Source organism: Aegilops tauschii, chromosome 5, assembly GCF_002575655.3.
Source record: "Aegilops tauschii subsp. strangulata cultivar AL8/78 chromosome 5, Aet v6.0, whole genome shotgun sequence".
NCBI lineage: Eukaryota > Viridiplantae > Streptophyta > Magnoliopsida > Poales > Poaceae > Aegilops > Aegilops tauschii.
The window spans coordinates 56161227-56175714 of NC_053039.3; the positions used below are offsets into that span (position 1 = coordinate 56161227).

General features: G+C 43.1%; 2 protein-coding genes across 2 annotated transcripts; one reads left to right on the forward strand and one right to left on the reverse strand.

The window, feature by feature from the left end:
* Positions 1-654: 654 nt before the first annotated feature.
* On the forward strand, positions 655-3237 carry LOC141022551 (uncharacterized). The gene is made up of 3 exons (XM_073498812.1): positions 655-710; positions 1076-2463; positions 2625-3237. The coding sequence occupies exons 1-3, from the start codon at positions 655-657 to the stop codon at positions 2864-2866; spliced, it is 1686 nt and encodes a 561-aa protein (XP_073354913.1). The 3' UTR covers positions 2867-3237.
* A 3004-nt stretch (positions 3238-6241) lies between these two features.
* LOC109736384 (uncharacterized) lies at positions 6242-7765 on the reverse strand. The gene is made up of 3 exons (XM_045228119.2): positions 7628-7765; positions 7352-7501; positions 6242-7052 (listed from the first exon to the last, which is right to left on the reverse strand). The coding sequence occupies exons 1-3, from the start codon at positions 7715-7717 to the stop codon at positions 6510-6512; spliced, it is 783 nt and encodes a 260-aa protein (XP_045084054.1). The 5' UTR covers positions 7718-7765; the 3' UTR covers positions 6242-6509.
* Positions 7766-14488: the final 6723 nt, after the last annotated feature.

The window sequence follows — 14488 nt, forward strand, 5'->3', positions numbered from 1 at the left end:
GGTCCCTCGTCTCGGCGAGCCGCACCGGCGAACCAAGCGTGGAAGTGCACGGCAGCCTTGTACACTCAGAGAACAAGAATAGAACACTTCTGAGGAAGAACGCAGAGTGTCATCTGTATATTATTGAAATCAGATAGATGTTGTTTTTCAGGCAAAGGATATAGGAAGAAATATGCAGATTTAGGCTATTAATATTCAGAAGAAATATGCAGATTTAGGCTCTTAATATGCAAAGGATAGAAATTCTTTTTCAACAGGAACGAAATGAAAACAACAGGAACACACGACACGATCCATTTCCGCAAGCTGACCAATCTGAGTATTTGACAAAAAACTACCACATTAGGGGTATCCGTCCCACAGAACTACAACTTTCAAAAAAGTGACTAATAACTACCGAAAATTTCAAATTTTGTGGCAAAAAACTACCAAGTCGTGTTGATCGTCTATTTAGCCGTTTTAACCGCTTAACTGACAGGGATGACCCACATGGCAGGTCGACGGCGGCCCTAACGGCTAACGGACGCCCGCTCGCGGCCGTTAGTGGCCCGGCTCGGTCGGAACCAGCCAGGGGCTAGGTCAAAACGACCGACCGGCCGGCCGACCGAGCGAACCATCTCTCTCCCCGAGCTCTCTCCTCTGGCGGCGGTGGTAATGGCGGCGTGGATCCAAACCCCGACGGCAATTTGTTCGGCGGCCAACCTCCTGACGTAGTTGGGGGCCGCGTCGACCTTTCGGAGGTCGATACGTGGCTAGGCAGCTCTAGCAGCTGTAGCTTTGCGGCGCAACAGCCTGAATCTGGAGTTGGCGGCGGCGGCGGCTCGACCACCGACGAGCCATCCCAGGAGTTGGCGGCGGCTCCAGCATCGACGACGACAAGAAGTGCACCTCGTGGCCGGCGCAAGCTTCCTCGTGCGGGAGGCGGCAGGTACAACATATCTTCTTCTTTTTCAGTTTTATTGACAGGATGTATTTTAGGTCAATTTCCCTAATGTATGATAACAGAGTAATTGCAAATTGTTAGAAACTTTAGCAGTGTGCATTCTTTATAATAATTCATTCCATTTTTGTCTAGTATTGATGACCCAAAATGGGGAATTTGGTTCCATTTAGAAGGCAGAGATTCTGTTGTTAGAAACATGTACCAGTCAGACATATCATTTGGGACTCTGGTATCTCTTATTAGGAGTGAGGGTTGCTGCTCTGATGATTATATGTACTATGTTAGTGATGCTCATAAAGGGATAGAAGGCTTAGAGAAAATATCTTTTGAAGATGATGTGCAGCAGATGTTGCTCCACTCTTTAAATGAAAAGAGTGTGAACATAAGAGTTGTGAGAGCAAATGAGCTGTGTAATGCAGATGAAAACAGAGATTATTATTTTGTTGATCATTGCATTAACACCCAACAAAGTTGCACTAAGTTGATGGATACAAGCAAAGACAGAAAGGAAGAGCTTAAGAAAAGTGTTCTTCAGAGAGAAGCCGACCTCAATCATTTTGAAGGTGACACTGATATATCAGAATTTCTGTCTGATTCAGATGGCAACAGTGTGGAACTGCAACTGCAAGCAGTTTCTTCATCTGATGATGAGGATAGACCAATGGCACAGAAACTAAAGCCAGTGAGAAATCCTGGTCCAACAATTAGATCACACAATGAGGCTGAGAAAATGGAAAAACCAGATTGGTTGCCTGAAGCTGATGAAAAATGTTTTCCTGGTGATTATGGCATTAGTGATGAAGAAGATGAGCCTGAAGGATCCTATAAACTACCAAGTGGTAGGAAGAGAAGGAATATGAAGTTGAAGGAAAGGGTATGGTTCAATCCCAAACTACCAAACCCAGAAGAACAGTTTTGTAAGGGATTGTGCTTCACCAGTGTTTATGAGTACAGAGATGCACTTAGGGATTTTCACATTAGGACATTGAGGAACTTTCAATACCATAGAAATGCCCCAGATAGGATTATTGTTTGGTGCTCAGAGAGAGCACAAGGATGTGATTTTTATATCACTGCCTCTAAAATAGCTCATGAGAAAACTTTCTGCATCAAGAAGTGTGATATTGTGCACACTTGTGGAGCATGTGCAGAGTCCACAAAGGTTACTACAAAGTGGTTGTCCAGATCAGTACAGGAAGCATTGAGAGAAGACATTAGATCTCCTGTGGATGCATTAATTAAAAAGACAAAGACCAAGTTTTCAGTGGATGTGTCAAGGAGTGTGGCATATAGGGCAAGGAGGAAGGCTGTTGATGTGGTGCAAGGTGATCACAAGCAGCAGTATTTGAGGTTAAGAGATTATCTTCAAGCTGTTCTTGATACAAACCCTGGGAGCAGGTGTATAGTGACAACATTTGAAGATCCAGAAAACCCAGCACCTACTCCTAGATTCAAGTATCTTTTCTACTGTTTAGCAGCTTCAAAGGAAGGTTTCCTTAATGGTTGCAGACCATTTATAGGTAATTTTTGAAGATTTAACTGTTATTAATTAGGTAGTTCTATGCTGTAGCTAATTTGTCACTTAATCCAGGTCTTGATGGATGCTTCATCAAGTTAACCACTGGACAACAAATACTTGCAGCCACAGGAAGGGATGGCAACAACAACATCTACCCCATAGCTTTTGGTGTGGTTGACAAGGAAGATGGAGAGAGTTGGACTTGGTTTTTAACTCAGTTGAGATGTTGCATTGGTAGTGGCAACAAGTTTGGAACATACACCATCATATCTGACAGGCAAAAGGTTAGTGTCTTATGCACAAATATGTTTGATCAATGTGGTTTTAGTACCTACTGGAATTATTTAAGTTTGATCATGTGCATTACTAATTGGTTAATGCACAGGGCTTGCTTAAGGCAATAAATGAGGTATCCCCTTCACCTCAAAGGTACTGTCTTAGGCACATATATGCAAATTTCCAAGCAGCTGGATTTAGGGGGCAGGAACTAAAGAAATGTGTGGACCAGGCTAGCTACTCTTACACAAAACATGGTCATGAATTAGGGATGGCAGATTTGAAAGCACAGTGTGAGGATGCTTGGAAATGGCTAAAAAAGATTGATGCTTCTGCTTGGGCTAGGTTTGCTATGGATCATACATGCAAAACAGATATAGTGGTGAACAACCTGAGTGAAGTGTTCAACAAGATGATACTGGATGTTAGGGCTAAGCCTATAAGGACAATGTTTGAAGGGATTAGGACCAAGCAGATGATCAAGAGGCAGCAGACCAGAGAGAAGTTACAGATTAGCAGGTGAACAATCACACCCAACTATGCAGAGATTTTAGAAGAGAACAAGAAATATGCCAAGTATTGCCAGGCTGATAGAGCAGGTGAAACAATATGGCAAGTTACCAGCAAAGAAAAACAATATTGTGTTGACATGGAAAAATATACCTGTGATTGCAAAAGATGGAACATGTCAGGAGTGCCTTGCAGTCATGCCATATCTGCAATGACAAAGCAAAAACTGCATCCTGAGGACTATGTTAGTGAATTTTTCAAGAAGACATTATATTTTGAGACATACAAAGAAATTATATACCCTGTCCCTGGTCCAGATTGCTGGCCTCAATCAAACACACCAGACATTGAGCCTCCTGTTTTTAAAGAAAAGGCAGGGAAAAAACAAACTGCAAGGAGGAAAGGGCAGTTTGAAGTTCCAGGTCCAAGAGATAGTAGTAGGATGGGGACTATAACATGTAGTAACTGTGGGCTAGAAGGACACAAGTATACAAGTTGCCAGAAGGCTCTGAGGCCTAAGCTTCAGATGAGGAAAAACAAACATCAGGTAATTACATGACTTACAAGTTTCCTTTTTCCATGGTATTTACCTCACTAAATGTGTCCTGGTTCTTGAATGCGGGAAAATAGGGCAGTTTATGCAGATACACCAGCTGCACCAGCTCAAGGCCATGCTACAACTGGAAGAAGAGCCAATCCTACTCCAGGACCTGCTGCAACAGCAAATAGAGCATCACATTCTGCTCCAGGACCTTCTGCATCAGCACCAGCCCCTGTTGGTACATCCAGAAGGGGCAGGCCTGCAGGTAGAGGGAGAAATTCTGGTTTCAGTGCACCAAGATCTGCCACAACTTCTGCACAAGGTTTGGCAGGGACCAAAAGGAAGAGGTATCCAAGCTCCAAATTGAAGGGCTACTTCTATGCAAGTGGTAACTAATGGTAAGTCTGAACTTAGTTTCTGAACTTTTCTGAACTTAGTTTCTGAACTTAGCTTCTGAACTTAGTTTCTGCACTTGTCTGAACTTGTCTGAAACTGAAATTGTCTAAGATGGGCCTGCTGCCCTGTTATGCTTTATTATTTTGGGCTTGGCACTGGGCTCGGTTATTGGATCTCTCTGCCCCCCTCCCAAGCCTGCCATTCTGTCTACAAAAGACGCAGCGATCCTACAACCTCTTTCCCCTAACCCTAAACCTAGCCGCCGCGGAAGCACGCGGACCCTAGTTCAGCCAGAGATGGATCCAGCATTAGGAGAGCTAGTGGATGACCATGAGGAGGTTGATAGGGCTGCTGCGAGGGCCAATCGCAGAGCGCACGCACTGGAGCGACGGCAGAGACTGGCTGCCAGGATTATGGCAGAACGCAACGCCAACGATGTCAAGTAGTTCAATGAGGCGTTCCCAGAAGGAACGCACATCACGGATGACCTTGTCATCTGGTGGGCAAGAGACAGGGCAAGCTTCCATCTATTCCAAGTAACAAGGACTCGGTGGACTAGGATGTTGGCTGCGTTCGAAGGAAGAGAGGATTAGTTCTCTGCATGTTCTCTGCATGTTCTCTGCATGCTCTGTGTTTTCTGTTTATGTATGTCTCTGAACTTATTTCTTCCTTTATACTGCATTTGCGTGCACTTATTGTTGTTACTTCTGAATGTTCAGAGCGGCGTCATCTTCGTCGTCTGCAGAGTGAGAGAGCATGCAACAATGGAGATGCAGCAGCAAATTCTCGTCATCTTCGTCGTCTGTATTAGTACTATGTTTGCTTAAATCAGCTCGAACTATCTATGTTTTATGCGTTTTCATGCGTGGTACTGAATGTTTCGTCTCTGTCTATGTCTGAATCTGGTTAAGGATCATGCTATCTAAGCACTGCTGAATGTTTCTAAATTTGGTTACATTCCAACCTAACTTTCACTTTCCCGATGAGAAATGGCAGCAAATTATCACAAGTTTCAACACACTGAAACTGTGAACATTAAATACAGCACATCTACCACCTGTAAAGACTAGTAAAATCTCCTCACTATTACTACTCCACTGCCACACAACACCTCCCCCCACTTAACTCCCCCACCTCACTTCTGCAGCACCCACAACTACTCTTCCCCTTCCCCTTCCCCAGACCCATGGCTGGTTCTTCCTCTTCCCCTTCCCTAGACCCATGGCTAAACCCATTCCCAACTGGCAAGGGATGGGTTGCCATGCTTCTTGGTTCAGCACGCGGCGACCAAGAACTCTTCCTCGACTACATGAAGGTCGCCATGAGGTACACCAGCGCTATTGGGCTGGTAGATGCAGTAGAGGAAGTGAGGAAGAAGGCGACTAGCGAGGAGAAGCAGCGCATGGAGCAGCGCTATGGAAACCCAGGTAAGGTGGTCATGCCCATCGACATTCTCCTATGGGCAATGAAGGAGGCCGACTCCGGCGATGCTGGGCAGAGGCAGCGGTGGGCAGACCACCGCTATGTCGCTCCAGCACAAGCTACATCAAATGCAAACGCAGCAGAGGTGCAGGAAGACGACGACGACCTACAGATCGTCGCACAGCCAGCTGTGCAGGCTCGCCGCCGTCCTCCTCCCATCATCATCATCGATGAAGACGAAGAGGAAGAGGAGGTGGAGGTGCAGCCAAATCCCACCCAACTGAAGCAAGAGGTACGACGATCCAGACGCTTAGCAGGACAAACAACTAAGTGAATCTGAAACTATAAGTTTCAGATTCAGTTTCATCAGTAGTTGAACTACCTATGTCAGTTTCGTCAATTGAACTACCTATGTCAGTTTCGTCAGTGTCAGTAATCTTCAGTTTTAGCAAGTATTGTTTAGTGAACTCCTATGTGCTATCTATGTAATGCTACCTATGGTGCCTCCTATGTGAACTACCTACCTTTGTTCAGTGTTACCAAGTTTGTGCAATCTGTGAAATGTTACAACAAACTTCTCACGACCATATTGCAGGTAGGATAAAAAAGACAGATAGAAACTGTAGCAGGCTTAGATAATAAGGTTCTTAACTTAGCATCAGGGCATTAAAGATAACATCATCTTAGAGCATTACAGATCAGGGCCATAACAGCACCCCACACCACAACCAAAATGATCTGAAACCATAGGCAGTTCTTAGGCTTAGGCAGTTCATTAGCTAATATTAGTATTGAGATGCATATTTGCATCAGATGAGATGCATATTTGCATCAGACTCCTTCATTGCTAGGCCAGTTATATATAGAGGCCTCATATTTACTTACCAACCATGCCTAAAAAATCACTCCTCCATGACAACTTGTTTGATCTTGTCCAGCTTTTCCTTGGACCCATGACCAACCTTCAGTAGCTCAGAAATGACATGCTCCAGCTTCTTCTTCTCTTCTTTAAGGAGGTCTCTCTCCACTTGTATCTCCTTCATGGCCTTCCTGGTGTTTTGAATGATATCAGCTTGACTCTGCAGGATGCACCTCTGTTCTTTCTTCAGCTTAAGCTTCTCCATTTGAACCTCAATCTTTGCCTGCTCCTCAAGCTGATGCTTCTTCTCCTTAAGTTCATGGCTTGTGTAATCCATGTCATGGGATTTCTGCCCATCCTGGTAATCAAACAGCTTGGATACATCATCCACAAGCTGACTGTACTGATTGGCAAGAGAATCCAGCTCCTTCTTCAGTTTCTCAACCTCTATCTCATGAGCTTCTTTGTCTTGGACTCTACCAAGGTTCTCCTCATGATACATATCCCACAGCTTGGTTAAACACCTCTGCAGAATTACTGGCCAAGGGGCATCTACCCACTCCAGAACACCACAGTTCACACCATCCTGAAAATGCAGTAAAATATTAATGATAACTAAATCCAGTAAAATTCAGTTACAGAATTCATACATACATATCAATGTTTGTCTGAATGCAGTAACAAAGAAATTCAGTTAGACCAATTTTAGATGTTGCCTAGATTCAGTTCCTATCATAGATTTAGCTAACACATGAACACCACACCAGCTTTGTACTTCAGTTTTCAGTAAACAGATACTGAAACAACAAGAATATCAATGTTGTTTGCACTATGTACCACCAAATTAATCTACACATGAAAACCACTAACAATAGTTGCTCTTACCGTAGTAGCACATCCAATGAATCTCCTTCCAGTGTCAGTCCCTTCAAATGCCACAAACCTGCCTGGTCTCTGCCTGTGCATGATGCACTTACGGTCAGATTCAACCACAAGCCCACTGAAACTTGGATCTATCACCGTGTCAGGAGTTTGCTGCAGTACCAACCCCATATATATCAGCCACAACACCTCACACATAAGAACTACATGGAAGAGCAGAGTGAGCTCAAACCCTAACCCTAACCCTAGCATAGGAGAGAACAGAGTGAGCTCACTTACAAAATACTCCATTTGCATGCTGCTGTACTCATCCATGTACTCGTCATCGTCGGCGTCGGATGTCTCGTTGCTGTTGGGCCAGGAAGGCATCCTCGCGCCGCCGCGTCGCAGTCGCCGGAGGAAACAGAGGAAGAAGAGAGCTCAGGGAGAGGAGTGAGTGAGAGATGGTTCGCTCGGTCGGCCGGCCGGTCGGTTTTGACCTAGCCCCTGGCTGGTTCCGACCGAGCCGGGCCACTAACGGCCGTGAGCGGGCGTCCGTTAGCCGTTAGGGCCGCCGTCGGCCTGCCATGTGGGCCATCCCTGTCAGTTAAGCGGTTAAAACGGCTAAATAGACGATCAACACGACTTGATAGTTTTTTGCCACAAAATTTGAAATTTTCGGTAGTTATTAGTCACTTTTTTGAAAGTGATAGTTCTGTGGGACGGATACCCCTAATGTGGTAGTTTTTTGTCAAATACTCGACCAATCTCGAACCGGGAGACGAGCAGTTGAAAATAAAATTGGTACAGATGAAACTTGTTACAGCTTCAACTTGTGTGAATGGCGCATCGACGACGGCTCGCCTTGGCAAACATCTTATTACACCCCCGGAAGCAATGCGCCATCGCTGGCTGCTCAGCAGTTTTTGTTGCAGAAGCAGACTATCTTGTAGGGGTCGAAGTAGTTCCCCTCGCACACCCCGCCGCGGAAGCCCTCCATTTGGCAGTGCTCCACGCATCGGCCGGTCGCGCAGTTGGGAGCAGTATAGGTCTTGCTCGGCTCCCTGCAAGTCGCCCCTTGACATCCTGCAGGTAAAGGAAAAAAGGACAGCATAACATCATCAGATTTCCTTTCTTCTTCTTTGCACAATGAAATGGGGTATGGATCGACAGTAACATCTGCTCAGGATGTGCCATGTTCTCCAGATGGATGAATTTCCTTCAGGCAAGGGCGCAAGGCTTACCAGGGAGCAAGAGGAGTGGCATGATCAGCAGCAGCAGGCACAGGCCTGGCACCTTGAGCTTGGGCGCCGCCATCGCCATGTCTCCAAGGAATGAAGGGAGGAGGGAAGGAAGGAAGGAAGGGGCTAGGAGAAGGCGCAGATCCAAACACGCGAGTGCCGTCTCTTCTTATAGCTAGCCATGGATGATGAAACCTTACAAAATAAGAGAGAAAAGGTGAGTACGATGCATTTACTGCTGCATAATCCAAAATGTTTATTCTGGTCAAATGAGGAGTGCGTGAGAGGAGTATGAGCTGCCCCCATATCTTTTCTGCGTGTGGGCTTTAAATGGTCCATATATTTTCAGTAAATTCCCAGCAGATTGCTTTCCAATGCACAGCACAACATTCAGTGAGGGCAGATTAATAATGTAATTGTGATTGAAAATAAACTTGGAACGGAGGCAACGCACATTAACTAGCATTACTATAAATTTCCTTATTTACTTGCAGATTTAATGAAGGGATAATTTACTTCCTTATTCGTAGGAATACAAAGTCCATATTAGCCCCACAGAATCACTTGTAGCATCTTACCTGATCATGAGAGGTAAGAGTAATACTAGCCATTGAATCTCTCCTAATTAACGGCTCATACCAATTTGGACCATCTTAAAAGAGCTCCCAGAATAAACACCGGTTAGCGAGAGCAGAGAAAACGAGATAATGTGGATCCAAGTACACGAGCAATCTGGGGGCAATCCTCCTTTTCAAAAAAAAAAAAATGTATACGAGCAATCTCTTGTCATAACCATGGATGATCAAAAACAAAGATAAGATGATGATGTGATTTTGTCTGGGTGATGCAATTAATAATGTGTTGTAATGAAATTTGTTTATTTATTTATTTATTATTATTAGTGGTGGCGATGGTGGTAGCCAAAGCAACCAACACATTATTAACATATATGAAACATTTAAAGCCCAGATGTATAAAACTTGAGTGTAATTAATACGGTTTTGCTAATTTACAGTCGGCTGTTTTGTAATTCGCTGACGTTCGAATTTCTGTCCGTTTGATCTCACGTCGAGATTCGCGCTCGGTCCTGCTCTTTTGTGCTGGTTTTCGGGTCGCTTTTGTTTATCGGGCGCGGTTTTCTCCATCCGCCCGTTTTTCCTTGACCCGGCCGAACCGGTGGGCACGGTAGGTTTTTGTCCCTTTTGAATTTGGAGCGGGGTGTCGTTCCCCTTTCTCATTTGGATAAGGTAGAGGGAGTGAGAGCTCGAGTGGCGGCGGAGGGCGAGGTGATTCCTCGAGGCGATTCCCCGTGTTCATGGCGATTTGGAGTTCATCCGCCCCAGGATTTTGACGGCATCCTCTTCGTTCTCGTCGCCCGCGGCTGCGCTGGTTTGTTGCCTGTCTTCTCGCGCTTTTGTGCTTGCTTTTCGTGGCCATGTAGTTCCAGGGTGATTTTTGGGTTCACGGATCACTAGTAGAAAAAGGGGCTTTTGTCCCGGTTGGTAAGGCCCTTTAGTCCCGGTTCATTGAACCGGGATTAAAGGGTCGTTACTAATGCCTCTCCCCTTTAGTCCTGGTTCTTACACGAACCGGGACTAAAGGCCGCGGCCACGTGGAGCTCCACCTTTAGTCCCGGTTGGTAACACCAACCGGGACTAAAGGAAATTTTATGAAATTTTTTTGAATTTTTTTTATTTTCAAATTTCTGAATTATTTTAACCTCTAATCTCTAATCATCACCCCTCATCACTGCTCAATTTATCCTCTAATCTCTAATCACCCCTCATCATTCCAAATCATCTAACTTCCCGAACGGTCACCCATCCTCCCACTCCCCCAGCCTGAGCACGCTTAACTTCCGGGTTCTATTCTCCCTCGTTTTCAAGTTTGCACTTATTGTTTTCCTGACAATAGTAAGATGTCAATCCTATTAACCCTCAGGAATTTTGCTTGAGCATGAAGTGACAACATTTCACTGTTTGAGTTTGAAACTATTATTTAAAAAAACAATAATTATTTAGTAACACTAATATTTCTTGAATAATTAGTTTGACCATTGTTTGACCACAGTTTGACCACAGTTTGACCAAATTTGACCAAAATTCAAAATAACTGAAATAATTATTTAGTAACACTAATATTCTAGAATAATTAGTTTGACCATTGTTTGACCATAGTTTAAATTTTTTTCGATTTTTTCCACTCTAGATCTTAAAAGCCCCGTAACTTTTTTTTCTGTTAGGTTTTTGAGGATTTTGAAAATGTTTAACGGGGTTCGTGACTGAACCGGGACTAATGTGAATACTGTCCTGTGACCAAAGCTCTGTTTTCTACTAGTGGATCCGCGGGATGTGTATGTTTCTGGCGCGGTGTTCTCCATGCCCGTGATGTGTGTGTGTTTTGTGCACGCGTGAATTTCTGGTAGGAGCTTGCAGTGTGCCGCACGTAGTCTCCATGCCCGAGGTGTGTGTGTTCCTGCAGATGTGGAGGAGCGCCCGCCTTAGGGTTCTAGTTGTTGATGTGTAGGTATGCGTAGAGGATAGTTTTTCCTGCAGATGTTGTGGAGGTACGCGTAGTTGGTGTTAGTTTTCAGCTGCGGATCCTGTAGCTTGTGTCTGTAGTTCGAGTTGTGGCTAGAGCGCCTGAATTTTGTGATGTTTGTGTCGTTTTTGTCCGCTGTTGTTCATCCCGGTGGCTTACTGATCATCCCTATGTATTTTTTGTTCATTTTTGTTCTGCACTTTTCCTGAATTACATGCTTGTTTTTATGTATTTCCACCATGATATGAGTGTACATAATATCAAGGGTCTGCAGATTTATGTGCATAAAGTTCTGCTGTGCATTTTTCTCACCCTTTTTTAGTTCACATATATGCTCACTGCATTTTGTCCTGTACAGGGTCACTGCTACCTTATGTGTCATGCCGTGGTCTTGTGTTTTTCTTGTGGATGCAGTCCAAATCCTGTGCCCTCCCCAGTTAGGTTGTTATTGTTGATGTGTATTTTTATGTGTCCTAGAGTTGATGTGGAAGTAGGCGTAGTAGGCATTTATGTTTTAGTGGTGGATCCTATAGCTCCTGTCTCTGAATTCCGAGTTCTGGTTTGTAGCCACTGTAGGCTCTGAATTTTGGTCATCTTTGTTTCGTTTCCTCGTCTCTTGCCCGTGGTTTCGTGGCCGTGTAGTCTCAGATCTAGGGGATTTTGTGGATCCGCAGAGTTTGTTTGCCATGGTGTTTGTCGTGGTTGTGGCGTCGGAGGTTGCAGCGTGCCATGCGCAGTCCGCCATGTCTTCCTTTTCCTGCTGTGGACGGAGGCCAAATTCCTCCTGGTTAGGATCCCATAGGACATTTTTTGGAGGCAGTGTTGTGGCTGTTTGATGTGGAGGTAGGCGTAGAACGCTAGATTTCCCTTGCTGTTGATGTGGAGGTAGGTGTGGTAGGGTTTAGTTTTGAGGGGTGGATCCAGTAGATGTTGAACTCTGAAGGATCGAGTTCAGTGATTTCGCGCTCAGCATAACCTTGTCACTGTTGATGTGGAGGTAGGTGTGGTAGGGTTTTGTTATACTGTAAATTAGTGTAACTGAGATTTTTTTCAGAGTTGGTCTACAGTTCCTATATAGAGCCTCTCTGCAGTTTTAAGTGTTTCAGTGTTTCTCGTTTTATAGCCTGAACCTTGTCACTGTGTAAGCTTTTTCCCTCTAATTACCGTGGGGATAGCTTGTCTTTTTATCAATTTCCCCTACAGTCTCTTCATGTAGCTACCCTGTTGTGCATCACACAGTATTTTTCACCGGTAATTACTATGTAGTTTTGGGTGGTAGTTATACCGTAAATTACATAGTAATTTGACCGATAATTTCTGTGAAATTATAGTGTAATCCTATCCCATGATTTACTGTCTAGTTCGACCGATGTTTACTCCGTAGTCCGATGCCCCCTTTTTACACAGTAATTTGACTGATTTTTTACTGTGTAATTTGTGTGGTAGTTACACTGTAATCATATTCCATTTACACTGTAATCTGTCGCGATTTTGCACAGTATTTTTTACCCCATAATAACTGTGTAATTTGTATTCTAGTTACACTGTAATCTGATGCGTTTTTGCACCGTAATTTCTCCCGTATTTTATTTGTGTAATTTGCATGCTAGTCACCCTATGATTTATGCACGAGTGGCCTCGCAGTTCACCCCTGTTTGTTGTGCAGCCCTGCAGTCTTTGATGTTTTTGTTGAAATCTGAATGATCCCATGACTTTTGTTCATCTATTTTCTGAACCTTACTAAGCACTCGATGGATAAGTTTGTGCAGTCTTGATTTTTGTGAAACCTTTGTGGTGCTTTTTGACCACTCATGTGTGGTGGCTGATGCTTGATCTGCGAGTAAGACCCAGTAAACTAGTCATATGTTTTTGGTAGCAGATGCTCTTGCTTCTGTGAATTACTACTTCAAAGGTTCTTTGGGAATTTGTCTGTCAATTTTGGTTCTGCTAATAACTCTGAGATTTTGTCTTCCTAGTTTGTTCAATATCACCATCACTGCTGTATCTAGTGGCGTGAGGCTTGTAAAATATCTATACATCACGTTTTCTGCTGAAGGTTGTTTTGTCGCCTGCATCCAATTCACAAGCTTGCTGCCTTTGCATTGTAATATGTTGCGCTTTTGCACTGTAACTGTGTAATTTGTATGCTAGTTACACTGTAATCTGATGCGTTTTTACACTGTAATTTCTCCCGTATTTATTGTGTAATTTGTAAGCTAGTTAGCCTGTAATTTCTCTTATGTATATTTTGAGGCCCATTTTTTCTCTCTATTGTTTTTCAGGTAGTATCTCAATGGGTAGACTGCGGAAAGTCTCTCGCAAGGATGTTCCCTTAGTTTCTTCAGTCGAGAGTGCTGATTCTTTGAGAGACCCTTATGTGCCTAATGATTTTGCTGATGATGGTTCTAATGCTATGTCTTTGGGAGTTATTATTTGTCTTCTTATCTTCTTTCCATTTTCATTTTCATTTTCTTTTATATTTTTCTTTTTTTATTAATTTTTGTTATTGTTTTCTTATATATTTTTTTCCTTTTGCAGGGTTGTTCTGGTGATGATGAAGAGTTTGATAAAGCACTTTACAATTTCTATCTGAATAATGTAAGCCATTTTTTCATGTTTCTGGTGATGATGAAGAGTTTGATGTTTTTATTCCATATTTTTTCATATGTTGGTTTGATGATTTTATGTTTTTTGTTTCTTGATCAGAAAGTAAAGTACCTGAAGAGAAAATTATCATCTGCTGGCAGAAGGAATGTTGTAAGTCTTTTTTTCTCTTTCGTTAATCATTGGGTCATTTGTATGGTACCTACACTGTAAATTTACCCTATATGAACTGTAATCTAAATGCCCTTATTACTGAGTGATACTTAGTGTGAAATTTGTATGGTAGTTACACTGTAATCCTATAACCATTGTGTAATTTTGTATGGTAGTTACATTGTAATCCTATTCCTTTCTTACAGTGTAAATTTACCCATATCTACACTGTAATTCGAACGGGAAGTGGAAATTTACCCATATCTACACTGTAATTCGAATGCCCTTTTTTACAGTGTAAATTTACCCATAGTTACACAGTAATTTGACTGATAATTACTGTGTAATTTTGTATGGTAGTTACACTGTAATCCTGCACCTTTTTTACAGTGTAAATTTACCCATACCTGCATTGTAATCTGATGCCTTTTTTTACTCAGTAATTTGACTGATAATTACTGTGTAATTTGTATGGTAGTTACACTATAACCTTACACCTTTTTTACAGTGTAATTTTACCCATATCTACACTGTAATTCAAATGCCATTTTTTACACAGTAAGTTGACTGATAATTACTGTGTATTTTGTATGGTAGTTACAATGTTAGTACACAGTAGTTA

Excerpts from the sequence above, each read along its gene's own strand:
- LOC141022551 (XM_073498812.1), top strand. The coding sequence starts at position 655 with ATGGCGGCGTGGATCCAAACCCCGACGGCAATTTGTTCGGCGGCCAAC. Across the intron at positions 711-1,075 it reads TCGGCGGCCAACCTCCTGAC|TATTGATGACCCAAAATGGG; the intron begins GTAGTTGGGGGC and ends ATTTTTGTCTAG. Across the intron at positions 2,464-2,624 it reads TGGTTGCAGACCATTTATAG|CTTTTGGTGTGGTTGACAAG; the intron begins GTAATTTTTGAA and ends TCTACCCCATAG.
- LOC109736384 (XM_045228119.2), bottom strand. The coding sequence starts at position 7,717 with ATGCCTTCCTGGCCCAACAGCAACGAGACATCCGACGCCGACGATGAC. Across the intron at positions 7,502-7,627 it reads GCATGCAAATGGAGTATTTT|CAAACTCCTGACACGGTGAT; the intron begins GTAAGTGAGCTC and ends TTGGTACTGCAG. Across the intron at positions 7,053-7,351 it reads TCATTGGATGTGCTACTACG|GATGGTGTGAACTGTGGTGT; the intron begins GTAAGAGCAACT and ends CTGCATTTTCAG.